Source organism: Debaryomyces hansenii (assembly GCF_000006445.2).
Source record: "Debaryomyces hansenii CBS767 chromosome A complete sequence".
Classification (NCBI taxonomy): domain Eukaryota; kingdom Fungi; phylum Ascomycota; class Pichiomycetes; order Serinales; family Debaryomycetaceae; genus Debaryomyces; species Debaryomyces hansenii.
The window spans coordinates 313917-341621 of record NC_006043.2 but is presented as its reverse complement, the minus strand read 5'-3'; the positions used below and the strand labels follow the sequence as shown (position 1 = coordinate 341621).

General features: G+C 36.3%; 7 protein-coding genes and 1 non-coding gene across 8 annotated transcripts, besides 8 other annotated features; 3 read left to right on the top strand and 5 right to left on the bottom strand. All coding sequences in view use genetic code 12, as the record gives it.

Moving 5' to 3' along the window:
• Positions 1-359: 359 nt before the first annotated feature.
• Positions 360-974: a mobile genetic element (relic of Debaryomyces hansenii Tdh5 retrotransposon).
• Positions 975-1262: a long terminal repeat (solo LTR of Debaryomyces hansenii Tdh5 retrotransposon).
• Positions 1263-1550: a long terminal repeat (solo LTR of Debaryomyces hansenii Tdh5 retrotransposon).
• Positions 1551-1735: 185 nt separating this feature from the next.
• Positions 1736-4360: a mobile genetic element (relic of Debaryomyces hansenii Tdh5 retrotransposon).
• Positions 4361-4368: 8 nt separating this feature from the next.
• Positions 4369-4825: a long terminal repeat (solo LTR of Debaryomyces hansenii Tdh5 retrotransposon).
• Positions 4826-4900: 75 nt separating this feature from the next.
• Positions 4901-6851: a mobile genetic element (relic of Debaryomyces hansenii Tdh5 retrotransposon).
• Positions 6852-7165: 314 nt separating this feature from the next.
• Positions 7166-7299: a mobile genetic element (relic of Debaryomyces hansenii Tdh5 retrotransposon).
• Positions 7300-7754: a long terminal repeat (solo LTR of Debaryomyces hansenii Tdh5 retrotransposon).
• Positions 7755-8245: 491 nt separating this feature from the next.
• On the bottom strand, positions 8246-10120 carry DEHA2A03806g (DEHA2A03806p; the record flags this gene model as incomplete). Its single annotated transcript, XM_456509.1, has 1 exon — positions 8246-10120. One exon carries the CDS (start codon positions 10118-10120, stop codon positions 8246-8248), a length of 1875 nt encoding a protein of 624 aa, XP_456509.2.
• Positions 10121-10189: 69 nt separating this feature from the next.
• On the bottom strand, positions 10190-10300 carry DEHA2A03784g (DEHA2A03784p; the record flags this gene model as incomplete). Its single annotated transcript, XM_456508.1, has 1 exon — positions 10190-10300. The coding sequence occupies one exon, from the start codon at positions 10298-10300 to the stop codon at positions 10190-10192; it is 111 nt and encodes a 36-aa protein (XP_456508.1).
• A 2724-nt stretch (positions 10301-13024) lies between these two features.
• DEHA2A03740g (DEHA2A03740p) lies at positions 13025-14544 on the bottom strand (the record flags this gene model as incomplete). Its single annotated transcript, XM_456505.1, has 2 exons — positions 13025-13936; positions 14497-14544. The coding sequence occupies 2 exons, from the start codon at positions 14542-14544 to the stop codon at positions 13025-13027; spliced, it is 960 nt and encodes a 319-aa protein (XP_456505.2).
• DEHA2A03762r lies at positions 14312-14393 on the top strand. The gene has a single exon. It is a non-coding gene; the product is annotated as a tRNA-Leu (tRNA).
• Positions 14545-15154: 610 nt separating the features above from the next.
• DEHA2A03718g (DEHA2A03718p) lies at positions 15155-16615 on the top strand (the record flags this gene model as incomplete). The annotated part of the gene is made up of 1 exon (XM_456504.2): positions 15155-16615. The coding sequence occupies one exon, from the start codon at positions 15155-15157 to the stop codon at positions 16613-16615; it is 1461 nt and encodes a 486-aa protein (XP_456504.2).
• A 327-nt stretch (positions 16616-16942) lies between these two features.
• Positions 16943-21376, top strand: DEHA2A03696g (DEHA2A03696p; the record flags this gene model as incomplete). Its single annotated transcript, XM_456503.1, has 1 exon — positions 16943-21376. The coding sequence occupies one exon, from the start codon at positions 16943-16945 to the stop codon at positions 21374-21376; it is 4434 nt and encodes a 1477-aa protein (XP_456503.2).
• Positions 21377-21769: 393 nt separating this feature from the next.
• DEHA2A03674g (DEHA2A03674p) lies at positions 21770-23449 on the bottom strand (the record flags this gene model as incomplete). Its single annotated transcript, XM_002769922.1, has 1 exon — positions 21770-23449. The coding sequence occupies one exon, from the start codon at positions 23447-23449 to the stop codon at positions 21770-21772; it is 1680 nt and encodes a 559-aa protein (XP_002769968.1).
• A 335-nt stretch (positions 23450-23784) lies between these two features.
• On the bottom strand, positions 23785-26850 carry DEHA2A03652g (DEHA2A03652p; the record flags this gene model as incomplete). The annotated part of the gene is made up of 1 exon (XM_456501.2): positions 23785-26850. One exon carries the CDS (start codon positions 26848-26850, stop codon positions 23785-23787), a length of 3066 nt encoding a protein of 1021 aa, XP_456501.2.
• Between the last annotated feature and the right edge of the window lie 855 nt (positions 26851-27705).

The following is a 27705-nucleotide window of genomic DNA, read 5'->3' as shown; positions in this document are numbered from 1 at the left end:
CTCTCTTTCGATCTCTACCCTTTATTTTTGACTTAATTATATATATTATTTTTGTCCCTCACAGGGGTTGGAAAAAAGCCCGGGGGGGGGGAGAAAAGTGGACGGTTAAAAGTTTTAGGGAAGACGGGAATATAATAAAAAACATAACGTGAAAATTACTCACCCCCGTTATATGGGGGAAGGATAGAAGAAAAAAATTTTTTTCCACATCAACCACTGCCTCGGGAATTAAGGGCCCAAGTTTTTCCATGTATAACACAGGCCCCCTTTTTAGGAAAATAATTTGGATCTCTTTTCCCGAAGGTATGGATGGGTTTTTTCCCCATCTGCGAAGAAAAAGGTTTTCACCTTGTGTATCCCATTACTTAGATACAGATCTAAGTGGCAGTCAAGGTCCAGCAGTCTGGACTTTACCATAGCAGCCCAAAGTTTGTAGTTATCAATACCACGGAGCTTATCCTGCTCCGTAACATCAAAGTCCAAAAAATGGCTCATAACCTGTTGAAGTAAATTCTCGAAAGTAGCATACATTATCAGGTCAGTATCAGGTTAGGTAATCAGTCAGTCAGTTAATCAGTTAGTCAGTGTCAATTATAATATATAATTTACTTAATCTCTATATAAATTCTGTATTCTAGGAGGTCCAAAGACCTCTATATAGTCCAGTATTTCCACAAGAATAGGAGTACGTTTCCCGTTGTTTCCAAGTAAACGGCCAATGGGAAGGCAGATTTATTAGATCTACGAGGCTTGTTATCTGTATTTATCATTCAAGATAAGGAGCTATCCAATGACAACTCATTATACACTTGAACAATTACAGATAAGCTTATCGTTATCATTTGAACAATGAACCTTGTAGATATGGTATTGTATTCTAATAAAATAATCCGAATAACAATGTTTCGCAGCCAGTTTATATAAACTCTCAATTAATTCTGACTTCGCATAAAATATACTAAGATATTTCAACATACGTTTCCCGTTGTTTCCAAGTAAACGGCCAATGGGAAGGCAGATTTATTAGATCTACGAGGCTTGTTATCTGTATTTATCATTCAAGATAAGGAGCTATCCAATGACAACTCATTATACACTTGAACAATTACAGATAAGCTTATCGTTATCATTTGAACAATGAACCTTGTAGATATGGTATTGTATTCTAATAAAATAATCCGAATAACAATGTTTCGCAGCCAGTTTATATAAACTCTCAATTAATTCTGACTTCGCATAAAATATACTAAGATATTTCAACATACGTTTCCCGTTGTTTCCAAGTAAACGGCCAATGGGAAGGCAGATATATTAGATCTACGAGGCTTGTTATCTGTATTTATCATTCAAGATAAGGAGCTATCCAATGATAACTCATTATATACTTGAACAATTACAGATAAGCTTATCGTTATCATTTGAACAATGAGCCTTGTAGATATGGTATTGTATTCAAATAAAATAATCAGAATAACAATGTTTCGCAGCCAGTTTATATAAACTCTCAATTAATTCTGACTTCGCATAAAATATACTAATATATTTCAACAATACTGAAATGAGTTCCCCCTTAGAGAAATTACTTCAAGATAAACTAGAAATATTTAAGAAGAGCAATCCATTTGTTAACTTGAATAGGAATTTAATATATTTTTGCAACCAGATTACATTTTCTCAAATTAATCGCATGCTCATTAAAAATATGCAATGTTGATTTCAGGCTCATTAAAATATTTCAATATCTCCCCTTAATCCTAATATTCTTCATACCTGCTAACGAACGTAGATTCGTGAACTTCACTTTGTTCAACCCTTTGGTTAGCATATCTGCAACTTGATTATTCGTATCAATTTGACATAATTTAATTTCATTTTGAATAATGTGCTCTCTTATAAAGTGATAGCGAATATCAATGTGTTTGGTGCGCTGGTGGAACACAGGATGTTCCGCAAGGAGAATACACGAATTATTATCTTCATAGACAGGAATTGGAAGTTTCAATGGTATATTCAATTGTTTGAAGAGTTGGGCCATCCACATGGCTTCTTTAATAGCTTCTGTCAAAGCAAGATACTCAGCTTCAGTAGTAGACAATGCCACAGTAGGTTGTTTCTTACTTTTCCACGAAATTGGAGCTCCTCCATATTTCACTATGTATCCTGTGATTGATTTTCTATCACTGGAATCACTTCCCCAGTCACTGTCGCAATAAATCAGCAATTTATTATCTCCATTATAATGGTGACCCATGTCTTGGGTTCCTTTCAAATATCTAAGCATATGCTTAGCACATTTCATGTGTTTCTCAGTAGGCTTGGACAAATACCTGCTTAACATTCCTACTGCGTAGCTGATATCAGTTCTTACAGTGGTAGATGCAAATAATAGCTTCCCGACCAAAGATCGATAGTTACTTGCATCGCATTCAGGCGAATCATCAATTTTGTGTAAGTCCTGTCCAACCAATGACGGAGTTGCAACAGGATTCGAATCAGTCATATTAAATTCCTCTAGAATCTTTTCAATATAGTCATTGAGGCAGATACTTATTCCATCTTCTCTCTGCTCAATATTGATGCCTAGAAATTTCCTTGCAATCCCTAGATCCTTCATTTTGAATCTCAGCGAAAGAAGTTTCTTTACTTTTTCAATCTCAATAGTATTCTTTCCTGAGATGAGGATATCATCCACATACAATCCTAGTATTATATTATCCTTGATATATAATCCTAGTTCACTCTCAGTCCTTTTGAATCCATGCTCAGTGAGAAATTTCATTATTGTAGTATTCCAACATATCGGTGCTTGTTTCAATCCATACAACGATTTGTCCAACTTGCACACCTTCTCTGGTTCAGCTTCATCTACAAAACCTACAGGCTGTTTCATATAAAGTGTTTCTTCTACAGTACCGTTCAAAAATGCGGTATCAACATCCATCTGGTGAATTACTCTCTGATCAACAGCACTGAATGCTAGAAGTAGCTTCACAGACTCATATCTGATTACAGGACTGAACGTCGTCAAGTAGTCTTCCCCTGGAACCTGACTGAAGCCCTGTGCTACTAGTCTAGCTTTGTATCTACCGTCATCTTTCTTGGTAAATACCCATCTGTTGCCTATTGCTTTTCTATCCTTAGGCAACAGTACTAAATCCCATGTATTATTTGAGTAGTGAGCACTCATCTCACTATCCATGGCGATTTTCCATTTTTCAGCTTCGTCACTCAGTATTGCCTGTTTGTATGTCACTGGTACACCATCTTTCTTTGTACTGACAACATAGGCATGTGACATGAAATAACCAGACCCTTTAACAACAAGTGAGGAGCCTGAGGCAGTACACAGAGTTTCATTCAGTTTCTCATATTTCTGTTTCTTAGAAGGTTCAGTTTCATCATCAGACGATAACTCTGACCGTCTACGCAGTCTTTCGGGTAACGTAACAGCTTTTCTTCTTCTTATTGGTTCAACATAGTCCTCATCATTCGAGTTATCAATGACTTCATTATCATCTTCCCCTGAAGCAGAATCCTCAGAATCAGAAATATATTCAATAAGAGGACACAGTTTCCGACTCGCAGGAATTGGGGGTGATGATGGTTCAACAACTGCAGGTTCACGTACAGGTGAAGATAATCGAGCTGACACAGAGCGAATCCGGGACTCAGAAGAAATATTTGTGACAGCACGAGTGGAAGAATCATCATCAGCCAGACGAATTGTCTGAACATCCAGGACAGGTACAGGTGACGAGTCACGCATCACAACATCCTGAGTAGACACTAAATCTTCCAGAGCAGGAATCAGGGAATCCAGACTTGGCATTGGTGTAGATTCACTCATCAAAGTATCCACCTCAACCTGATCAATAGCCATTGCAGTATCAGGCAACTCATGTGTGGCCAGAACCCCAGGTACTGAGAAAAAGGAAGACACAGACACAGGTGAAGAAGACAGCTTCGACGCCATAACAGGATGTGGAACATTGTTCATAGACCGGAAGGGAAACGCAGATTCATCGAACTTTACATTATTACTAACAACAACGGTACCGGAGTCAAGATCAAAGATACGGTACGCATGTTGGGTAGGTGCATACCCAACCATAACTCCTCGAATAGAACGAGGTGACAATTTCGAAGAGCGTACAGATTCAGGAATGTACGCATAGGCCAGACATCCAAACGGACGCAATCCATCCAACACTGGGAACTTCTTATACCAGCGTTTATACGGATACTCATTCTTTACAGAAGTCGAAGGCAAACGATTAACAATAAAGGTAGCACAATTAACAGCCTCAGCCCACAAGCTGAGGGGCGTATTTACATCAAACATCATGACACGAGCTTTCTCGGTAAGGGTGTTGAAGTAAATTCTCGAAAGTAGCATACATTATCAGGTCAGTATCAGGTTAGGTAATCAGTCAGTCAGTTAATCAGTTAGTCAGTGTCAATTATAATATATAATTTACTTGATCTCTATATAAATTCTGTATTCAAGGAGGTCCAAAGACCTCTTTATATAGTCCAATATTTCCACAAGAATAGGAGTACGCTTCCCGTTGTTTCCAGGTAAACAGCGAATGGGAAGGCAGATATATGGAAACCGAAAGGCATTTTATCAGTGCCTTTCTTCCAAGAAAAACTGCTATCCAATGATAGCTTCAACAATCATAAGGCGGGCGTAATCTTTATGGTATAACAATAGAAAGCCAAACGGCATTCTGGTTCTATTGAGATATAAACGAATTTGCAGCCGCTTTACATGATTTCTCAATTTATTCTGACTTCGCATAAAATATACTAATATATTTCAACACGCTTTACATGATTTCTCAATTTATTCTGACTTCGCATAAAATATACTAATATATTTCAACAAAGGGTTCTAATAGCTCGTTCACTGACAGCATTTTGATGACTATTATATGGAACAGTAGTTTGGTGAGTAATTCCACGATTAGCAAGATAATTGTCAAACCTGGAGGACATATACTCACCACCATTATCAGAACGAAGCGTCACCACACGATATCCACCACGATTGTGAAAGAAACGTTCTGCACGCAAGATAAAATCAGAAATACACACAGGAACCGCAGACTTAGCTGCAATTGGATACACTGTCATATAATGAGTATAATCATCAACAATAACCACAAAATACCGATCATCGGTCAAACTGGGTTGAGAAAAGGGTCCACATACGTCAGAATGCACAAGTTCTAATGGAGCCTGAACAGTGATACTGTCAGAAGTTGATTTCTTAGGACGAGAACGTGTAGCTTTTCCACGAGCACACGCTTCACAGATATCTTTAGATTGAGCAGATTTGGAATTCGCAGCCTCAGCATAGGTTGCATAGTGTTTTCCAAGCCTATTTTCAACAGTAGCACTAGGGTGTCCGAGACGAGAATGTGCATTGAAAGTAGCATTCAAAATACGACCCGACGTCGTGGGAGCGGCTTTAGGCGGCAAAAGAAACTTATAAAGTTGATCATTCTCAGGACCAATAAGGGTGCCAACTTTAAGACCTAAGCGAGATTCATGAACTGAATTGGACAGAAAACAGAACAGCGCGCCACGACGAGTCGCTTTGGAAACCGAAATAAGGTTTCGATCACAAGTTGGAACATAGTGCACATCACTAAGAGTAAGAGGGGAACCATCCGGCAACAGGAAATGAAGGTCTCCTTTACCAATAATTTCAAACGATGTGTCCGAAGCAAGACCAGTAACAGATCCAGAGATAGCAGAGAAATCATGTAATAGCTCCTAACAGATCCAGAGATAGCAGAGAAATCATGTAATAGCTCCTTCTGGTGCGTAACATGAAGAGTAGCACCCGAATCAAGATAGAAGCCATCAGGAAACGTGGAAGTGGAAGTGGAAGCAACCCAAAGCTTCCCACGAACCGGACGAGGGGGCAGCGATTGATATTCATCATCAGCAGTAATGTGACTAGGAGGAGGTTTCAGTTTCCTGTAATCAACATCATCAACAGAGGGACACACGTTGGACTTGTGGCCAATGCCACCGCATTTAAAACAAACCAACTTGGACTTGATCATAATTCGACGCTGAGGTGATTTCAGTAGAGCAAAAACGGCACCAGCAACAGTAGGTTCAATAGCGGGCGTAGATGCCGCAATAAGATCACCCATGTCATTTCTCACATTTAACCAGGTAAACTGCTCAGGCGACAGCTTATAGAGTTGAAGAAGCTTTTCCCGAAGCCTTTCATCACATATCGAGTAGAAACACCAAATCCGTTTCTGCTCAGTAAGAGGGAAAACATCATAGCTACTCGATTCTAAAAATTCCATCTTTTCAATCAACGAGTCGTTCAGAGTGAAAAGTTTTAAAAGCAATTTCAGAAGCATATCGGCCTCCTGCTTAGCAGTCATTTTTCCAAAGTCATCATAAAGACGATTCCAAATAGCAAGTCCATAAAGATTCTTCTCCGACACATATTTGTGGATAAGATTATCAGGAAGCGTATTTCTCATTAACGCTCCAACAATACCATGATATTGGGAAAGAATCTTTGCTTCGACTCGGGGTTCGAGACCAATAATATCAGGAATTTCCTTAAACCTATTGTTAAGGAACATGTCTAAGTCACAGTTGAATTCATACAGTTGATTCAAGATCATAGTAGACCATTGATTATAGTTAGTAGCACCAGCTAACTTACTCAATTCAGGAACAGTAAAGCTCGAAGAGCGACTCATAACCTCTTGAAGTAATCTCTCTAAAGGTGAAGTCCTATCAGTATTCATTTTTAATTTTTCAAATTTTTAATCAGTATAATCAGTATTATAATATATAATTTACTTAATCTCCAAATACTATATAATTAGCTCTTCAATTGACTTCTTATATAGTAGAATATTAGAATTACTCAATTAAACCTTTACCGTTAGTAGTAATTAATATTCTCAATTTAATTACTCAAACTAGCCAGTTTTAAGGTTTCTAACCCACTTATTAACCCACTTGGCTTAAACTAGAAATATTTAAGAAGAGCAATCCATTTGTTAACTTGAATAGGAATTTAATATATTTTTGCAACCAGATTACATTTTCTCAAATTAATCGCATGCTCATTAAAAATATGCAATGTAGATTTCAGGCTCATTAAAATATTTCAATATCATCAAACAACATTATGATCCATAGCGCTTCTTTGGTAGCCTCACCCAATGCAAGATACTCAGCTTCAGTGGTCGACATTGCCACTGTAGTCTGTTTCTTGCTTTTCCACGAGATTGGAGCTCCTCCATATCTAACTGTTGAAGTAAATTCTCGAAAGTAGCATACATTATCAGGTCAGTATCAGGTTAGGTAATCAGTCAGTCAGTTAATCAGTTAGTCAGTGTCAATTATAATATATAATTTACTTAATCTCTATATAAATTCTGTATTCAAGGAGGTCCAAAGACCTCTTTATATAGTCCAATCTTTGCACAAGAATAGGAGTACGCTTCCCGTTTTCCAGGTAAACAGCGAATGGGAAGGCAGATATATGGAAACCGAAAGGCATTTTATCAGTGCCTTTCTTCCAAGAAAAACTACTATCCAATGATAGCTTCAACAATCATAAGGCGGGCGTAATCTTTATGGTATAACAATAGAAAGCCAAACGGAATTCTGGTTCTATTGAGATATAAAAGAATTTGCAGCCGCTTTACATGATTTCTCAATTTATTCTGACTTCGCATAAAATATACTTATATATTTCAACATCAATGACACGATGGTTTTGAATGGAACTTGGTACACAATCTTGAACTAATTTCTCTAAAGGGGAAGTCATTTCGGTATCTTTTTTATCTTTTTCAGTTTTTTATACAATATAACAGTTTGCACAGTATAATCAATAATTTCAAATATATATTACTTACTATCTAAATACAATCTGAAAGGTATTCAGATTGACCTCAATTAGGCTCTTTACCAGTATTGAATAGTTCAATTAATTATTTTATCAGCTCATGGTCATCCCACTCTGAATGGGAATATTCACAAGCAGTGTTTATTTGATTTTGCAACTAGTTTGCATTTTCTCAAGTAAATTGCCCATTAAAAATATTTTTCACTAAATATTTCAACAAATGTTCAGCAACACGATCATTTATCTGGAAACTTTACATTTACCTTTAAGCTATAATCTGAGTTATAATTAAGAGAAAAATTAAATTCATATATTCTATCTACGTATTTTAAACAACTAAAATCATTGACCTCTAGATGTGTTTTTTTTCAATGATTCTTTTTCCTCCTTAATTTCTATTTCTTTTTCCTCCTTAATTTTTATTTCTTCTTCAGAAATCGAGACAGAATAAATATCCTTTGCTTCCGATAACTTAACCTCTTTAATGAAGAACATTAAAATTAGCATAGGTGCGATTATTCCGAGACCAGTCCAACCAATGATTTGGATAGTCTCCGCATATGCCCTGTTAATTCCATCTCTAATATCAGATCCTTTTTCATAGGACATTGCAACGGTAATGCTTTTGTAAATCTTTTTGGCAAGATCTTTATCATCCTCAGGAAGATACAAATTTAACTTGCTCAAGACCACAGTATTCCAAATACCACCAGAGATGGCGCTTCCTATCAAAGATCCAATAGACTGGAATGCTAAGAAGAAAGCGGTGGACATAGCTATTCCTTCAATTCCTGCAATTGCTTGAATAGTTACTTGCAATGCACATTGGTACATGCCTCTACCAAACCCGATAAATACTTCGGCCATAACTAACAAAGCGTAACTAGCCATTTCGCCATCACCTCGACGCATAAACCAAACTAATAAGCCATGTCCCAAAACTAACATTGGAATTCCAATTAAAGCATATATTTTTGATCTTTTGGTATATTTCATTAGAAGTCCACCGAAAACGTTGAATATATCAACAGTAACTTTTTTGGAGTTATCTATTCTGGTAGCAGCTCCTGCACTATAATAACCAGCAACTTGTAAAACAGTCTTGAAATATGTTGCAAAGGAAGAGTTTTCACATAGATCTAATGCAACTAACACAACAATAATAACTACGGTCTTCGACTTCAATGCTTGTGTAGGCACGAAAGGCTTCTTTGCAAATTTTGTATTCCACACGAGGAAGCAACAAAATATTACGAATCCTATAACAAGCATCACTATTAATTTGGGCTCATGCCATTTATAGGACGATGATTTTCCTGTTACAGTGAAAGGGACAAAAAATAATGCAAATCCACACAATAATAAGACTCCTCCGATCAAATCCAATTCCACGAATAATATTTGATAGGCCTTCTCATACCATTTTGCATCTTTTGGAATATTTTCGAGTATTTGGTATACCTTTTTTTGTCCATTTTGTTTAGCCCTTCTATCTAAATAAAACATGATACCACCTAAAGGAAAGCAAAAGGCAGCTAAGATAATTGCAAAAGATCCATATCCCCACCTCCACGTTGAATGCTCCAAAAATGCATCTTGTACATAAGAACCAGCATACAAAGAGGGTATTGCACCAATAGCATTTGGAAGTTGAGACAATATTCCTCTATTTATCAAGGATGATGTATCAGCAATGAAAATAAGTTGAAATATTCTATAACCATTCCTACCAATAGCAAAAAAGATCTCAGCGCAAACATATGTATCCACATTTTGACAACTCGCATAGAGTACGTAGGCCAAGCTATAGAGTATCATTGACAATGTAAATCCTTCTGCTCTACCCAAAAGGTCTGCAATTTTCGCCAAAATCGGATAAGCACAGATAGCTGTAATCTTATATACAACAGCTACGGTTGCAATTAAGGCATGCTCATTAAAACTTGAAGTAGCATACGAATCTAAAGAGCTGGTAGAATTATTTGCAAAGCTTTCGACAAATGCTGTAATAATTAAAACAGCGTAAGCGACGTACAATAATTTCTTGTTCCATGCACCCAGATAGACAAATTTATTATGTTCCTTAACTTCATCTAAGCTGTTTTCGGAATTTCCATTACCTTTATTGAGGGAAATATCGGAGGCCTCACGAGAGTTTAGTTCTTTTGAACGCAAAGAAAAGTCTAACTCCGATTCCTTGGTACTCTTATTATCCATGGTATTACTATTAAGTAAATTCTGAGACTGTCTGTTTTTCACTGAAAAATTCAAAGATATTTATACTTTTTATTTCATTAGAGCGAGTACATGAGATGGATGTCCCAAATGCATCTTTTTCATTTCCCGGTTAATCTTGCATAAGGCCGAGACTTCATAACCTTGTTGACCAGATGACATGAGGTGCGAGAACGCTTCTAAATTGCGGCGGTATAATTTTAAATCGAATATGGCAAATGCAATTCCAACAAATACCTTAAGCGATCAATAGGTCGTATACCACTTTATTCTAACCATACAGTATATAATAACAAACATATACTCTTTTATTTACTTTCTTATATTTGCTTTCGTTTCAATTCTTATCCTGACAGCCCGTTTCCTCGTCGCTTCTGTAATTCTGGATCAACAAATTTTTACCACTAATTCCGATGCCGCATTAGCATTCCCGATTTATCTCGCATGAGATGTTCGCTTGGCATATTCTAAAATGTACCTTTTTTATCTAATCTTATTGTACGCCTGATGCATCTGACCACTCAAAAATATTTGGTTTCTTGGGCATCGAGATCAAATGCGGCTCAAAAAGTAATTTTGTGCCTTGGTATTTATAACATGTGTCTAGTTTTAAGATATATACGCTTGAATGGTATACTTCTGGTCCCATAATAAATGTAAATTTTGTTGTGACATTCAACCACACGTGAACATATTGAACTTCCTACTTAAAAAGAAAAAAAAGGTTATCAAACATGGGAATTAGAATTAATCTGATCTTTTATTACAAAAATCTATACGAGACAAAGCTCCTGCGGATGTTATCTGATTCTTTTTTGAAGTCCTGAGTACAGGAGCAACGGCATTGCTACTTAAACTGCATGTACGTTTCCCTATTCCAAAATATACGCGCAGGCTTGATAACCTAGAATTCTTGCCTCATCTTTACAAGTTATAAATAGTTTAACTTCATCAAGTAGAATTTACATTACAGCCAAGATATTCAGGTCTAATTTTAAGACAATTTCTCATGAAAGCCAGTTTCTACTAATTAATGGTCATTATTTCAGTTCACGGCTTATATAAGGTTAATGTTTGATTTATTCTAGGCGCAGTTCTTGTTCAACATATATTAAATGGAGATCTCACTTTCTCAATTGTACTATATCTGTTCTTTCCTTCAGTAACATTCTTGGACATGTAATTCGGAATGCATATTATATCTGTTGATTTACGGGTGTGCAACCATTTTAGTATTTGATGACTTTCTTACTTCCATATCCACCACCACCGGGAGTCATGATAATTATACGGTCTCCTTTGTTCACATTGAGTGAACATTTGCCACCGAGAGAAATTTTTTGCTGACTATTCGAAGATATTAATTTTCTGCACCAATAATTTGACCCTCTCAAACCGGGTCCACCTCCTGATAAACCAAATGGTGCAATTGACCTTCTCTCCTTTACGCATGATACTTCTAACTTTGCAATGGTAAACTTAATATCTCTGATTATTCTGTTACCACCACTGTGTTCACCAACACCACCGGATCCATGTCGGATCGAAAATTCATGTAATATAACAGGATAGCGCTTTTCAAAAATATTTCAACGTCAGTCATTCTGGTGTTGGTCGTATGACACTGGACAGCATTTTGACCATTCCAGCTTTGGCCTGCACCAGATCCTCCACAAATAGTTTCATAATACCCAAAAGAAACATTGTTGTCAGTATCATTGATTCCAGAGTAAAGTTATTACAAATTCCTTGTGATGCGGCAATTGCTCCAAATGCTTTTAAAAGGACATCTACAATTCTCTGAGATGTCTCATCATACATATTTTACCGGATAAATCGGGATCGCGTGTTGCTTCTAGTTCAAGAAAAAGAGGAAGATCAGTGCATGGGTGACAGATCTATTCATTTCCAGTATATGATCACATATGTGAATAAAGTAAATATTCAATGCAAAGAAGTTGGTTACGAAAAAATTATTCGCTATTTTATATTTAATTATAAAGCGTTATTTGTTCAGGTATAGAATTCACTGAGAATGAAATCTGTTTTACAAATAATTCAATTAGTCGAACAAATCAGCAAAACCTAAAGTATCGTTTATATTAAATAAGTCTTCATTAAAATTAATTAAGCTTTCTAAACTTGGTATAGCAAAGACTCCAAAGAAATCTTACTGCACTGACTTTTATTATATCATGACTTAATAAGTCTTTTGATTCTATATGAGAATTTCTATTATTATCAGCCTTTCCTTTATCAGGATTGCTCATATTAAGATAGATAAGTTCAAAACTCAGACAACTTCCAATTTCAAAATATCAAAATCTTTAAAAACAAGTCCAATTTTATTTCCAATTCTTCATTAGGCGAGTTTTCAATAATAAGATAACACTGATGCACATAACTGACGCATAAGTAGTCAACAATGAAGTCTTCGCTGTAGAATTAAAACCTTGTAAAAACTTCAGTATCACAATGTATAGGTCGCTGATTAAACCAGCATTGAGTTTGAATTATCTCTGTAAGATGAAAGAAATGGCTGATTGAAGCATAGCAACATAATATAATAAGTATAACGTAGCCCCATAACACACGGATCATAATTGTCAGACTTAAAATTGTTTTGATTCCACCATAAGGTTTCTGGCAATTCCCTCCTCCATTTCATTAATTCATGGTTATATTTGTAGTTCATTTATCTTGACACGTTTTTTATCAATGAATATTTTATAAAAATAATGAGCTGATAGTGATAACATACTTACATTCTTTTAGTGGTAAAGCAACTTTATACCTAAAGCTTGGATCATAAAATTCGAAACTTTCAATATTCTTCTGTAAAGGTAGATCATCGGAATGCGGAATAGTTGAAATTGAGAGTCATAGTTAAAATGGTCTACGCAATAGCAAGCTTATAAGATAGTCGGCAGTATAACATCCCCAGTATATTGGCTTCCTTATTTCAATATCTTGAGCGGACAAAATCTCCTTACTTTTAATATGCCAGTTTTGTGGATTCATTGAAATCCTATGTCTGCCAATTCTAAACGCTATTACATTAAGAAGCCAAGCTGAAGAATTGTACCCCTCACCCAAATCGTAGAATGCGAGGTATAATAGCGTTTGAATTGTTGTTATTTTAGGTACATTTAGCTTATCAAATACTAATCTTCTTGCTTTATTATAATATTCATAGGATTCAGACTCAACCTGCTGGATACTTGATATTTTAGAACTGAGAGCCACTATGCTATATACTAATTCTTCGGAAAAATATGTATATGTCTGAGGATTTGTATTATTGTCATACTTAACACCGAAGAATTTAGTCAAAAAGGAGTCATGTGAATAAAAGTGAAATGATCCGTATACTGCTATTCCCAGGTTCTTCCTAAGCTTAATCGTGTCATTTAAAGAATTTGTAGATTCTGAATAAGAAGCGGATACCGTTTTGATTATCATATCATCATAACCAGATAATGAGCCATAATCTGTCAGATTTGACTGGTCTACTGAACTTGATGTCTCATTATATTCAGAAAGAGTCTGGTATATCTCATCCTTATTTACTAAATCACTAAGATTAAGGGAATTCAGTATGGGAAAGTGATTCTCTAGTGGACAATCCTGCAATTTCTTTAAAACCTGCTCTAGTTTGGCCACTCGATATTCTAGCGACTTAACATATGTATGCGAATAGTTTTTTCTTCTCAAATCTGGGTTCACAGCAGCGATCATGTTTGACGCAATGACCATAAGGAACTTCACTCTATCTTTTTTGCTCGACACGATTTGCAACTATTCAGTTAGTAACTGCTTTCTCGGTGAATGTCTATGATACGTTCGATAGTTTGACCGCATGGTGATTTCTGTCCGGTTTCGTGGCTTTAAGTTGCCTGCTTCCCATACTAAATTGCATTCAATAAGGTTGTAGAGAAATCAGCTAGGTTAAATATGCGGACATCAGCAGTATTCTCTAATATTGATTCCTTGGACAGCAGTTATTTGCACGATAGCTACTTGAACAATGCCATTGTATTGATATGGTGTGATATAATTGTCTCAATAAGGATTATTAATAGTCTTGTGATACAGTCTCGATAAGAAGTACAACAGTAAACAACGATCAACAGGTGCCACTTGACTGCTTGCAAATAAAACTTTATAAAAAGAGGCTCTGTGGCCGAGTGGTTAAGGCGGTAGACTCAAGTTCTACTATCGTAAAGATGCACGAGTTCGAACCTCGTCGGAGTCAATATTTTTTTGCCATTTTTCTTCTAAAACCATGATGCACTACCCGGACCACACAACAATCTCATTCAATAACCTCTCCGTTGACCAAATCCACCACTACATACTAAGCGACCTACTGCAACCCAAAAATGCTTCAGAAGGCTACTTCTCATCGATTAAATCCTAAATAAGCTCTATTTAACAAAAATACAGAACTATGCATTCAATTCCTTCTCTGACGTCAAAAACTTTAAACTTCCCTCTTCGAGAATCTCGTTATCTTCTACACAGCCTACGTAACTGCAAGAAAACCTATTCTAAATTGTTAATAGTACTACACGTGGTCTCGTAATTAGTGTATGTCAAAGGGTGAGACTTGTATTTTTGTGTCGCACAGAGAATTCATGAACTTAGACTTATATGACACTCCTCTGAAATGTATCAGTACTGCCAGACGGGTTATTCAGCTAGATTGTGGAATACCACTAGTAAGGGTTGGCGTTCTCTCGATAGCAGGTCTCTGGTCCAGTCGGTTGGGTCAAGCGAAAGAAATGGTCGATATGCGCACGTGCTAAATTGGTGCGAAGATCCTCTACATAGCAATACCACACTTATAGTGAAAACGTTTCTTTCAATGATTGATTTCTTCTTGTTAATGGCCATATGGGATATTTATAACAAGTTAGTTCCTGAAATTATAGATTGAAGTTATATTACAAACAAGAGTCGAGTTGTGTACGTAGTTGTAATATACCTTTCTTATCTATATACATATAAATATATATGAGCTTACTACAAAGGGTATCACCGTTTTCATCACCTCATGATCGAGGGTATTTGCATAGGACAACAACGACAAGATCAATAAGTTTGTTGAGTACGCCCAAAAGAAGTCCAGACATAACAATGGGATGCGCTGAAGAAGAAAATAAGATGACAGAGGACCAAATGATGGAAGAGGGTGCGATGGGCAGAGTAATGCCCGATTCGTTTCTTTCCCAGTACATGAAGCAACCACAACGTAAGAATTCATTGAGTGGTCATGAAATATACTTCAAGTCGATAGATAAGCATCGGACGGATAAGACGTACGACATATATGAAAAATATTTGGTGAAGAGTAAGAGCGGGCCAGCTAGGAAGAACGAAGACGAGGCGTACGAAAAATTGCATCAGAAGAGAAATGTTGAAGAAGACATAATACCGATAATACGAAAACGGAGGGACGAACAGAGGACGAAGAACAAGGGAAATGAAGAAGCGATACGGCCGGCTGGAACGGTGACAGCGACAGAATCACCGGCAGACACGAATTCATACCCTGAGACAAAACTCAAGCAGGTCACCAAAAAGTTGGCGAAGGAATTCATGGAATGTACAATAGATGACTTGATAAACCTTTTATCGAGAATGTTGAGGTCGTTGATAAGCTTGAACGATAAGAGCGTTCCGGCATCGATATCGAACCCCCAGGAAAAATCGTCATCGAGCAACAGTGTCTTGACCCGGTACCACTCGCGTGCACCGCCAGGGATATCCATTCACACATACTTAACTAGATTGACAAAGTTTAACAACTTTACGGCTGCAACTCTCTTGACCACGATCTACTACATTGATTTATTGTCGCATCATTATCAGCCGTTTTTCACCCTCAATTCGTGGACTGTGCACCGGTTTCTTCTTGTGGCCACAATGCTCGCACAGAAGCTGATGGAGGACTTCTTCTACACAAATGAACATTATGCAAAAGTTGGAGGTGTAGCCATTAGCGAATTGAACTGTTTGGAACTCGATTTCTTGAATCGAGTCGACTGGAGGTGTGTGCCCGCAAAGCAGTTGGAAAATGGCAAGTCGAGCATCAAATTTGCGAAAGACGTCTTGGACTTGTATTACGCCCAATTGATCCAATTGATGGGTAAAAATATCTCTCCTGATGACGAGGTGATATATTTTGCCAACGAAGATACCTCATACTACGAAGCGGGCGAACACGACGTTGTAGACGACGACGTAGAAAAAGATGATAACATAGAAGAAGAAGATGAGGACGATGACGATGACGATGACGAGGACGATGACGATGACGATGACGATGACGACAATGATCACGAGGCGGAATACGCCACCTCCAATACCAATCCATCGATAAATCATGAAAAATACGACTCTATGGGGTTTAGTGTCGATAATTCCTCGTCTCCCCATTTGAAGAGAAGATTCCCTGTGAATTTCACTGACTAGCATAAAAACGAATATAGCAAGCTATAATGTAATATATACATAATTGGGTTCCATGATGACATATTTGTAAGCGGTGGTAACTGTTACTGTTCTCATCTTAGTAATTATTAGTACCTGGAAAACGCTTGAAGAAGCAATATCCGAAACATCCATACACTCCAATTTTATCTCCTCGTTATTTCCTCATTATTTCCGACTCTATTTACATCATCGCATGTTAAAGCCGTTCATGGTGCCAACGCTTAGAAAACAAATATAAATACCTTCTATCCTTGATAATTTGAAAACTATCTACATAAAGGGATTGTTAGTTAAGGCACAATAATAATGGGTGTTGATTCTATATCTAATGCTAATGATGGTGCAACCATATCCAGTAGTATTAATGAATATTATGGAGCAGACCAGGAGGCCGTAGAACAGAACGATAGGTTAGAATTGGTTAGGTCTATCACTAGCGGAAATTCAAGAGATGTGTTGGACAGACTTGAAACATTATCTCGGGAGATGTCTAGAAGAACTACAAGGGACGGTAGGATTGAGATAGACCCAAACAATTTTGATTTGCACAAGATTTTGCTGAGCTTTATTGAGACGTCAAAGAGTCAGGGGATCAAATTGAGAAATTCTGGTGTCAGCTTCAAGGATTTAACAGTTTATGGTGTTGATGAATCGTTTTCGGTTGCTGTGACTGTTTACGATTTGATGAAAGGGCCAATTGGAGGAATCCAGAGAGCAATGGCCAAGCGTAAGATTCAGGACAGAAAGATCGTAAGTAACGTCAACGGGTATGCTAGAAGTGGAGAAATGGTTTTAGTCTTGGGGAGACCTGGGGCAGGTTGCTCGTCTCTTTTGAAAGCAATTGGTGGTACTGATTTAGACTTATTTACGGGCGTAGATGGTGATATTAGGTACGATGGCATTACCCAGAAGGAAATGTTAAAGAATTTCAAGAACGATTTGGTATACGTCCCCGAATTGGATGTTCATTTCCCACATTTAACCGTTGAGCAAACATTGAGATTTGCCATTGCGTGTAAGACCCCTGAATTAAGAGTTAATGATGTCAGTAGAGAAAAATTTATTGATGCGTTGAAGGAGATTTTGGCTACTGTATTCGGGCTCAGACACACTTATCATACAAAAGTGGGTAATGACTTTGTTAGAGGTGTATCTGGTGGTGAACGTAAGAGAGTTTCGATTGCAGAGGCGTTGGCATGTCGTGGTTCAATTTACTGTTGGGATAATGCTACGAGAGGTTTGGATGCTTCTACTGCATTAGAGTATGCACATGCGATCAGAACATCCACGAACTTATTGAAGAATACGGCATTTGTTGCCATCTACCAGGCGAGTGAAAATATTTACGAAACATTTGATAAAGTTACGGTATTATATAAGGGAAGACAAGTTTATTTTGGGCCTGTAATGGAAGCTAAGAAATATTTTGAAGATATGGGATACGAATGCCCAGCAAGACAATCGACTGCCGAATTTTTAACGGCGGTAACAGATCCTATTGGTAGATATGCTAAGCCTGGGATGGGGAATAAAGTTCCCAGTACGGCAGAAGAATTTGAAGATTATTGGTTAAAGTCTGAACAATACAGAATTTTACAGCAAGAGATCCAAGAATACAATGATTCGATCAATGAAGATGAAACACGTAAGGGTTATTACCATTCTCTTAAACAAGAGAAAATGAAGTATCTGAGAACCAATTCCAAGTTTACTATTAATTATTTGCAACAATTGAAGTTATGCACAACTAGAGGTTTCCAAAGACTTTGGGGTGATAAAGCCTATACAATCACTCAACTTGTCGCTGCTATCAGTCAAGGTCTTATTGCTGGTTCACTTTATTATAATACGCCAGATTCAGTTAGTGGAGCTTTCTCAAGAGGTGGTGTTATCTTTTTTGCGGCTTTATATGTTTCATTAATGGGTTTGGCCGAAGTTTCAGCTTCATTTAATAGTAGGAGCATTTTAATGAAACAGAAAAATTATTCCATGTATCATCCATCAGCTGATGCATTGGCTAGTGTTGTTACATCTATTCCTGTCACGTTAGTTGTTACATTCTTGTTCGTGTTAATTATTTATTTCTTGTCTAATTTAGCGGCTGATGCAGGGAAGTTTTTTACATGTGTTTTGTTTGTTTTCCTACTTTCATTGACTATGTCTGGGTTATTTGAGGCAGTGGCTTCTTTAAACAAAACCATATCTGGTGCAAATGCTATAGCTGGTGTTTTGGTATTAGCCTCTCTTATGTATTCGTCATACATGATCCAAAGACCTTCCATGCACCCTTGGTTTAAGTGGATTTCGTATATTAATCCTGTTTTATACGCGTTTGAAGCAATCATTGCTACTGAGTTTCATGGACGTAAAATGGAATGTGATGGAATGTATTTGACACCGAGCGGGCCAGGATATGAAAACTTAAGTCAAGGCAGTCAAGTTTGTGCATTCAAAGGTTCCGTTCCTGGTCAAAGCTGGGTTTCTGGTGACAACTATTTAAAAGTTGCTTTCACTTACAGTTTTTCTCACGTTTGGAGAAATTTTGGAATTATGATAGGGTTCTTAGTATTCTTTACTTGTGTGAAGGCTCTTGGTGTTGAGTTTATTAGACCTATTAGTGGGGGTGGTGATAGACTAATGTTTTTGAGAGGAAAAGTTCCTGATTCTATTGTTTTACCGCAAGACAAAGGTCAGACGCCTGGTGACCTTGAAACAAGTTCCTCTTCTTCGAATACATTAGAAAAAACTAACGTAAATTCAGAGGATAAGCTTAAAATCTTTAAAAATTTAAAATCTAGAGATGTGTTTGTTTGGAAGGATGTGAACTATGTTGTTAAATATGATGGTGGCGACCGTAAATTGCTAGATTCTGTTTCTGGTTATTGTATTCCTGGTACATTGACAGCTTTAATGGGTGAATCAGGTGCAGGTAAAACGACTTTACTTAACACATTAGCTCAGCGTATTGACGTTGGTGTTGTTACTGGTGATATGTTGGTAAATGGTAAACCATTAGACTTGTCTTTCAGACGTCGTACAGGATATGTCCAGCAACAAGATATTCATGTTGAGCTGTTAACGGTTAGAGAGTCTTTGATTTTTTCAGCCAGATTGAGAAGAATTAATGATGCCGATGACGCTGAAAAATTGGATTATGTCGAAAAAATTATTAAGGCCTTAGACATGGAAGATTATGCGGATGCCTTAGTTGGTAAAACCGGGGATGGTCTTAATGTTGAGCAAAAGAAGAAATTGTCAATCGGGGTTGAATTGGTTGCAAAGCCGTCTTTATTATTATTTTTAGATGAGCCAACATCTGGTTTGGATTCACAGTCTGCATGGGCAGTTGTTAAGTTATTACGTGAGTTATCAAATGCTGGACAATCTATTTTGTGTACTATTCATCAGCCTTCAGCTACGTTATTTGAAGAATTTGACAGATTGTTACTTTTGAAAAAGGGTGGACAAACGGTTTATTTTGGTGATATTGGTGACCATTCTAATGCAATTGTTAGTTATTTCGAAGGCAATGGTGCAAGGAAATGTGATGATCATGAGAACCCAGCCGAATATATTTTGGAAGCAATTGGAGCTGGTGCAACAGCTTCAGTTACTCAAGACTGGTTTGAGACTTGGTGCAATTCACCTGAGAAAAGAGCATCTGATATTGAACGGGATAGACTCATTGAAGAATTATCTAAGCAAGTAGAAGATGTGCATGATCCAAAGGAAATAAAACAATTAAGGTCAACGTATGCTGTTCCTTATTGGTATCAATTCATTATAGTTGTTCGTAGGAATGCCTTGACGTTCTGGAGAAACCCTGAATACATCATGTCTAAAATTATGCTTATGACCATGGCTGGTTTATTTATTGGATTTACATTCTTCGGTTTAAAGCATTCTGTTACTGGTATGCAAAATGGTATGTTTGCTGGATTCTTAGCTGTTGTTGTTTCTGCACCCGTCATTAATCAAATTCAAGAACATGCCATCAAAGGTCGTGATTTATTCGAAGGCAGAGAAAAATTATCAAATACGTATCATTGGTCATTAATGGTAATTGCGCAATGTATTAATGAATTACCTTACTTGATTTTCGGCTCTACAATTATGTTCGTCTCATTATATTTCCCAACTCAGGCTGATCCATCACCTTCACATTCAGGAATGTTTTATTTGACTCAAGGTATATTTTTACAAGGCTTTGTTGTAACTTTTGGTTTATTGATTCTCTATATTGCACCAGACTTGGAATCAGCTGCAGTTTTAACCTCATTCTTTTATACATTTGTGGTTGCGTTTAGTGGTGTTGTTCAACCGGTGAATTTGATGCCTGGATTTTGGACGTTTATGAATAAGGCGAGTCCATATACTTACTTCATTCAAAATTTGATAACTGCGTTTTTACATGGTAGAAAAGTCCATTGTAGTGATGTTGAGCTAGCTTACTTTAATCCTCCGTCTGGTCAGACATGCCAACAATTTGCAGGAGACTTCGTTAAAGCTAGAGGTGGTTATTTATCAGAACCACAGGCTACTAAAGAATGTGGATATTGTACGTACAGTATCGCAGATGAATATTTGAGTTCCGTTGGCGCAGAATTTTCCAACAGATGGAGAAATATTGGGTTTTATTGTGTCTATATTGCCTTCAACCTTTGTTTTGTTTTAGCGTTATATTGGTTGTTCAGATTTAGAAAAGGGTCTATTTTTTCAATTTTCAAGAGAAATAATTAAAAAAGCTTCGTTTGCTTCCTTTATCACTATGAACCTTTCCCATAATCTTGTATATATGTGTTTAATTTAATTTAGTTCAAGTACATTTAATTATTATATCTCTTCCATTTTGTAAAATAATTATATCCATTTATTTAGAAAAGAGGACCTTTGAAGCTTACTTTAAAGCTAAACGAAAGTCCACACGAAAATTAAGTGTAAGTGTAAACACAAATATATATATATATATATAATAGAAATAAAAGAGTTGATTCATAAAACGTCATTAAAAATAGTAAAACTTCATTTAACTAATTGTAATAAAATGTTTCAAACCCAACTTCAAAATTCACAACAATAATAGCAACAATGTAAGAATGTAGAAAAAAAAGGCTATATGGTTGCCCCTTTGAATTATTGTGGTTTAATCAACTCAAAAGAACAACATAGTGATTTATCAACACTCATAATGGCTCCATAATTATCAAACTCACCACAATAATTAGGAGCCAGGAAAACAGTGACCAATTTTCTTTTATCAAAGAATTCGTAGCCGTCTTCAACCACCATATGACCTCTCACAATCAAATCCATTTTAAATTTCAAACAGAAGTAATCGACATGCTTTTTTCCAAAACAGTAAGAAACCCCTCGGTCATTTTTGGGCCAGTTAGTTGGGGAAAAATTCTTAATCAGAGGATCAGGATCAGACCATAATAAATCAGCCAATAACCCATTATCAGGGATATCAGTTGGTCTTTTAATATTTTCAATTTGCTTCAAATCAGCTAAGTCTGGAGATAGACCACCATGAATGCAAAATATTTTATCATTAATGGTGGCCGCTATTGGCAAAGCGTTGAAGACATCAACGAAAGTTTTCCATAGTTTATGATTGCCTGAAATGCTAGGTAACCTTCTCTTGCACTCATCATAAAACCCATAAATTTTAGTAATGTTTGCAGACTCATGATTACCTCTCAACATGAAGAAGTTTTCAGGGTACTTTATTTTGTAGCACAATAAAAGCAAAATGGTTTCTAAAGATTTATATCCACGATCAACATAATCACCTAAGAATAAATAATTTGTATAAGGAGGATAACCACAGCTATTAAAAATTCTGATTAGATCATGAAATTGACCATGGATATCACCAACAATTTTTACAGGCGGTGACAATCTTAAAAGTGTTGGTTGATCTAAGAAAATTGAACGAGACTTATTCAAAACGTACTTGATTTCCTGAGAAGTCAACGGTAACTTGTCCTTATTCTTACGTGACGAATTCGCCGACGAATTATTTGGTCTTTTCAAACCAATTTCTAATAATCTGTCGATAATCTCGTCAACATTGACTTGAGGTCTCTTGACGTTTGAATTTTCCACTGGTGATTGTAATGAAGAAGTAGAGCTAGTCAGGCTAATCTGCGTATCTAAGTGTTTTTTAGGTTGGTCGATACTTTTATCAGGAACTTTCCGGGGTTCAGGAGTTGATTCCAATGATATTTCCACAATTGTATCTAAGTCTAAGTCGCCCTTGACAACACCAAAGTTATCATTTGGCCCTGAAGATCCCAAAGACAGTAACAGATCTTCGTCCTTGTATTCACCCAACGTGGTAAACACAGGAGATACTGTTGAGACCTCGGACTTTTCGCTATCAAATGATGAACTATATTCTTGCTGAGAAGGTAATGACAACTTGTTACTGCCTGGCGCAGATGGTGAGCTATTGCTCAACAATTTCGCCATAGATACCCCTATTTCCAAGTCTAGTGCTAAATCATGATTCCCATTCGACTTACTATTCTTCTTAGGTGATATTTGTACGCCGTTTTTCTTATAAATGCTGGATGGGGTGTTGCTATTGGTATTATAATAATTGGAATTGAATTTGTTATCGTTTTTATTAACAATTTTGATGGCGGAAGTTTTGGAACTTCCATTTAATTTATTACCAGATAAACCCGATAGCGGGGGTATGGATTCATCTGATTCTAACTCCCCATTGGAGCTTGTTGATTGATTTAATGTTTGATTAGCAGATGAATTAGTCGGCAGAGGATCATTTTTAGACGGGCTATTTCCCATGTTCTATAACTAAATGTCAGTAATAAATAAGGTAAACGCTGGGAATTATCACGTAAATAATCTAGAAAATCTAATTATTAATGAAGTTTCTTTTGGTTACAATAGTCTTGTTGATGGCGGTGTAATTAATTTTTGATATTAGTAAGTCAGCTCACCTGCACACGACTAAATTTCATCTTCCTAGATTACTCAATTAAGCAATAACTAGTGAAAAATGCGATTTTGTGGACTATCTCGGAGAAAAATCGGAAATGCTTCCAAATGCTTGTGATCTACAGTATATACTAATATTGTCTTATATATTGATAATCAAATAACTACTTACATTGGTCGATTTATAATTTTTCTGCAAATAACTTTTTAAGCTCGTTAATTGCTTCGTCAATACCTTGAGGCTTGTCACCCATACCTTGAACAACATTACCTTTACCACCGGCTTTACCACCAACCTTGGAGGAAACAGCGGTTGCTAAGTTAGTGGCATCAATACCCTTAGCAATAGCTTCATCGGAAACGTAACAACCGTGAGCGACTTTATCAGAACCGGTAATCAAGTAGATAGATTTGGATTTGTGTTGCTTTTTCAACAAATTAATGGCTTCAGTGATAGCCTTAGCGTTAGCACTGATTGGCACAAAGCTGACTAGGTAATCCTTTGCATCTTCTGCATTCAACCACGTATTAACAACTTCTAAGACTTTCTTTGATTCTTCTTTTTGTACAGCCTTTAATTGGTCTTTGATGGACTTGTCTAATTTATTAAACTTATCATTCAAGCTACGCTTATCCAAAACCGAAATAGATAATTTTTTCAAACTGACACCCAATTCTTTAGCTTTAGTTTCCTTGATTGGACCAGAGGCTAAACCCATAGTATGGTCCAATTCCTTATCGAAATCCAGAGCAACCTTTTGGACTTGATGCGCTTCTGTGCCTGTGACAGCAACAATTCTTCTGATACCCTTAGCAATACCGGATTCTTCAATAATGACTAAATCTTTAATATCCCCAGTTTTAGCAACGTGTGTACCCCCACATAATTCAATGGAAACTTTATGCCATTCTGAGTTTTTAGGATCCTTCAACAAGTCTTCAACAGAAGTACCGATGGATACAACCCTGACCGGATCTGGATAAGTTTCACCGAAAACTGCTCTTAAACCATCTATTTCCTTAGCATCATTCAACCTAATATCTTTGGCATAAACTTGCTTGTTTTCTTTAATATAGTCATTGGAAATAGTTTCAACCTTTAATAATTCATCTGGAGTTAAACCTTGCTTATGACTGAAATCAAATCTTAATTTTTCTGGGGCAACTAAAGAACCTTTTTGATCAACATTATCGCCCAAGACCTCTCTTAAGGCAAAGTTTAAGACGTGTGTACCAGTATGGTTATTTCTGATTGGCCATCTACGTAATTCATCATAGGTAGCAATAATTTCATCTTCTAACTTTAAAGATCCTTCAAGTAATGAACCAGTATGCAAAACATAACCACCATAAACTTGAACATTAGAAACGCTAAATTCTGCAACACCATCAATGACTAATTTACCAGTATCGTATTCTTGACCACCCAGTTCGGCGTAGAATGGGGTTTTGTCTAATAATATACCAGCTTGAGAGCCAGCTTCGGAAATGGAGTCAACAAAAGATGAACCATTATAAATGGCAACCACATTAGCTTTAATATTTTCTATGTCATATTTGAAGGAGTCGTCGGTCTTTGGAACCTTATCGTTACCATCCAATTCTGATAATGCGTGGACGTCCAATTTAATTAACGAAACGCCGGCCTTATTATTTGTGGCCTTTGAAGCTTCCCTTGATTCTTCCTTAGCCTTTTCGAATCCTTCTTCATCTATTTTCAACCCAGCTTCCTCAGCCATTAATCTGGTTAAATCAACTGGGAATCCATAAGTATCATACAATCTCCAGACGTCCTTACCAGATAAAGTTTGTTCTGGTGTTTTTGAAGCAATAATAGCGTATTGCTCAAATAATTTTTCACCTCTATCTAACGTTTTAGCAAAGGATAATTCTTCTTCATTCAAAATTTCAGTCAAATCTTGTTGATTTTTCAAAATTTCAGGGAAGATCTCAGAGTTCTGTTCTACGACAACAGGAACTAATTGTTGAAAGAACGAGCCAATAGGATAATTCATATATTTACGAACATAACGTGAACCTCTTCTCAAAATTCTTCTCAAGACGTAACCTCTACCTTCATTATTTGGAACTCCACCATCAGTAATAGCAAACGTTAAAGTTCTAACGTGATCAGCGATAACTCTATAAGCAGTATCAATACCGTCTCTATCTTCAGAACCGAATTTACCTGTGTAAGGCCTAACACCGGTAATTTCCCTGATCTTGTTGAAAATTGGTTGAAAAACATCGGTGTCATAATTGGACGACTTGTTCTGTAAGATTGACACTAATCTTTCAAATCCTAAACCAGTATCAATATGTTTAGCAGGCAAAGATCTCAAAGACGAATCTGGTTCCCTGTTGTATTGCATGAAAACAATATTCCAAACTTCTAAAACATTTGGATCGTCCATATTGACTAAACTGGAAGCGTTTCTACCACCAATTCTGTCATAGTGAATTTCAGAACATGGACCACAAGGACCTTGGTCACCCATTTCCCAGAAGTTATCTTCAAGGTTGCCTGGTAAGATATGATCTTCAGCAACACCAACAGCTAACCAGAAGTTCTTAGCTTCTAAATCTGGCTGTAATCCCTGCTTTTCATCACCTCCGAAATATGTCACATACAATCTATCTTGTTCCAATTTATAAACTTCTGTCAATAATTCCCAAGACCATGAAATAGCTTCTTTCTTAAAATAATCACCAAACGACCAGTTACCCAACATTTCAAAAAACGTATGGTGATATGAATCTCTACCAACATCTTCCAAATCATTATGTTTACCACCAGCTCTGATACACTTTTGCGAATTGACAGCCCTTTTCAAGGTTGAAAAATCGGAAGCTGGATCAACAGTACCCAAGAAAATTGGCTTATATTGATTCATACCAGCGTTAGCAAATAATAACGTAGGATCATTGTGAGGAACAACTGAAGATGATGGAACAAAAGTATGGTTTTGTTTAACTTTAAAATAATCTAAAAAAGTACTTCTGACCCTCGATGCTGGCCAATTATTACTTGAAGTAGACATTATTCTTTTATGGACTAATGTCTTTAGCATAAACTTTATCTGTGAAGATATTACTCTCTGATGAACACCATATAAAAAAATTGATAGTTTTTTTAATGGTCGTGTGTGTGTTAATTTAGTTTCTATTACATTTACGAGATTAGGATGGATGGAACATATTTCACTATACCACAACGTCCATTGTGTCAATAAGTAAGCTACTTTCATTCCTTAAGATCTATGATAAATTGAATTATTTCACCATTTATTCGTCAATTTTGTTTTTATTATTGTGGTGTCTAGAAGACAGTCGGCCATTTAATATAAATACAATTAAGTAGTAAATATTTCATAAATATAACCATTGCAGATTATATTTTTATATGGACTAGGAGATGTAGATGGCATTGTCTTAGTTTCTAATAGTGCTAAAAACCGTTTTATGGAGCCTTTTTACAATTTTGCAGCTATTAATGGAAACGCCAGCTATGGCTATGATATGTGCTTAGCTTTGAAATTGTTGACTAACAAATGTATAAATCTAATTTTAGGCCAATATTAATATTATTAGGATACTACTTATATTCTAAAATATTTTAATTAATGAAAAAAATGATAATAAGATAATTTATAGATAGTCATAATCGCAATTTTTGACGATATTTGCCATGATGGAACAAAAAAAGCAGGTAATTGCAAAATAGGTATAGAATATGCTATAAATAAACGTTTTAGTTATATGCTTGTAGAACGAACAAATATACCGTATCAAAGTAAAAAGAGATTTTACATTAAGAATTCTAGTTTACATGAGAATTGCGTCAAGTTGAAAATATTGTGTTCCATAAGACATATTGGAACAACACAAAAAAGCACTTTAAGGGACCAGATACCGTTTGGTACCATACTAAAGTTCTGGGAGTCTAGTATACTTGTTATAATTAATTGTTCTGTATGATAAGTCTAAATAAATGCAAAGAATAAATTGAAATGGACCCAATTCTGATTTGGAAAACAAATTGCTCAATAAAAAATATGAAGCACAAATTTTGTTACAAAAAGACACTTTAATCTATATTTCTA